Source organism: Penaeus monodon, chromosome 17 (assembly GCF_015228065.2).
Source record: "Penaeus monodon isolate SGIC_2016 chromosome 17, NSTDA_Pmon_1, whole genome shotgun sequence".
NCBI lineage: Eukaryota > Metazoa > Arthropoda > Malacostraca > Decapoda > Penaeidae > Penaeus > Penaeus monodon.
The window spans coordinates 24,018,350-24,019,136 of NC_051402.1; the positions used below are offsets into that span (position 1 = coordinate 24,018,350).

Consider the following 787-nt stretch of genomic DNA (forward strand, 5'->3'; position numbering starts at 1 on the left):
TCACACATTGAGATGAACCAAAATTTGTGAGATTTCAAGAGTTTTTTTATCCACAAAACCATTACATAGAGCTGGCAGATGGCCAAAGACAGCAAGGAACTATACAGGGAGTTGGTGATGTCAAGGACTTTATCCAAGATCGAGACGGCAACTCAAGAAGTATTGTGTTAAAAAATGCACTATACATACCAGGATTTAAGCAAGAGATCATATCAGTTTGGAAAGTCATCATTAAGAATGGACACAGCAGCAACTATCGATGGTATGCATAATTTGAGTAAAGAGAAGATTAGCTGCACCACATGTGCCCTTAGTAAGATGACACAGTATAGAAACAGAAAGCCTGACAAAAGAACTTTAGTACACTGTAATGTAGTTTGGATTTGATTCCATTTGTTACAATGGATATTCTTGGTGTGACATACTGTCTGTTTGATTTTGCTCACGTGTGTTACCTGCTGCTGATCCAGCTGAACCGAGTCCTTTACCCGCCGTGGTGCCCAGCCACAGCCACAGCAGTAACCTCCAGGCGACAGTTGCAACTTCTCGCGCCTGGGCGGGGCGCGAACCGCCGACCCCTCGGATGAGAGGCCGATACGTTACCACTGTACTAGCCCGGAGGCTAGTACAGTTTTTGATTTGGTGGGAGTTGTTTGTTTTGGTGGTAATAGTTGACGGTGAAAACGTTTAACCTCCGAAACCGTACAGGGTGCGTCCCTGGCGCTTGTGGGCGTAGACGACGTCCATGGCGGTGACGGTCTTCCTCTTGGCGTGCTCGGTGTAGGTG

General features: G+C 46.4%; 1 protein-coding gene across 1 annotated transcript in view; it reads right to left on the reverse strand.

The window, feature by feature from the left end:
* Window positions 1-649: 649 nt before the first annotated feature.
* Window positions 650-787, reverse strand: part of LOC119583915 (histone H4-like) — a 338-nt gene continuing 200 nt past the window's right edge. Inside the window, exon 1 of the mRNA XM_037932629.1 lies at window positions 650-787. This exon is cut by the window's right edge and continues 200 nt beyond it. Within this exon, the coding sequence (XP_037788557.1) occupies window positions 688-787 (100 nt within the window). The 3' untranslated portion in view covers window positions 650-687.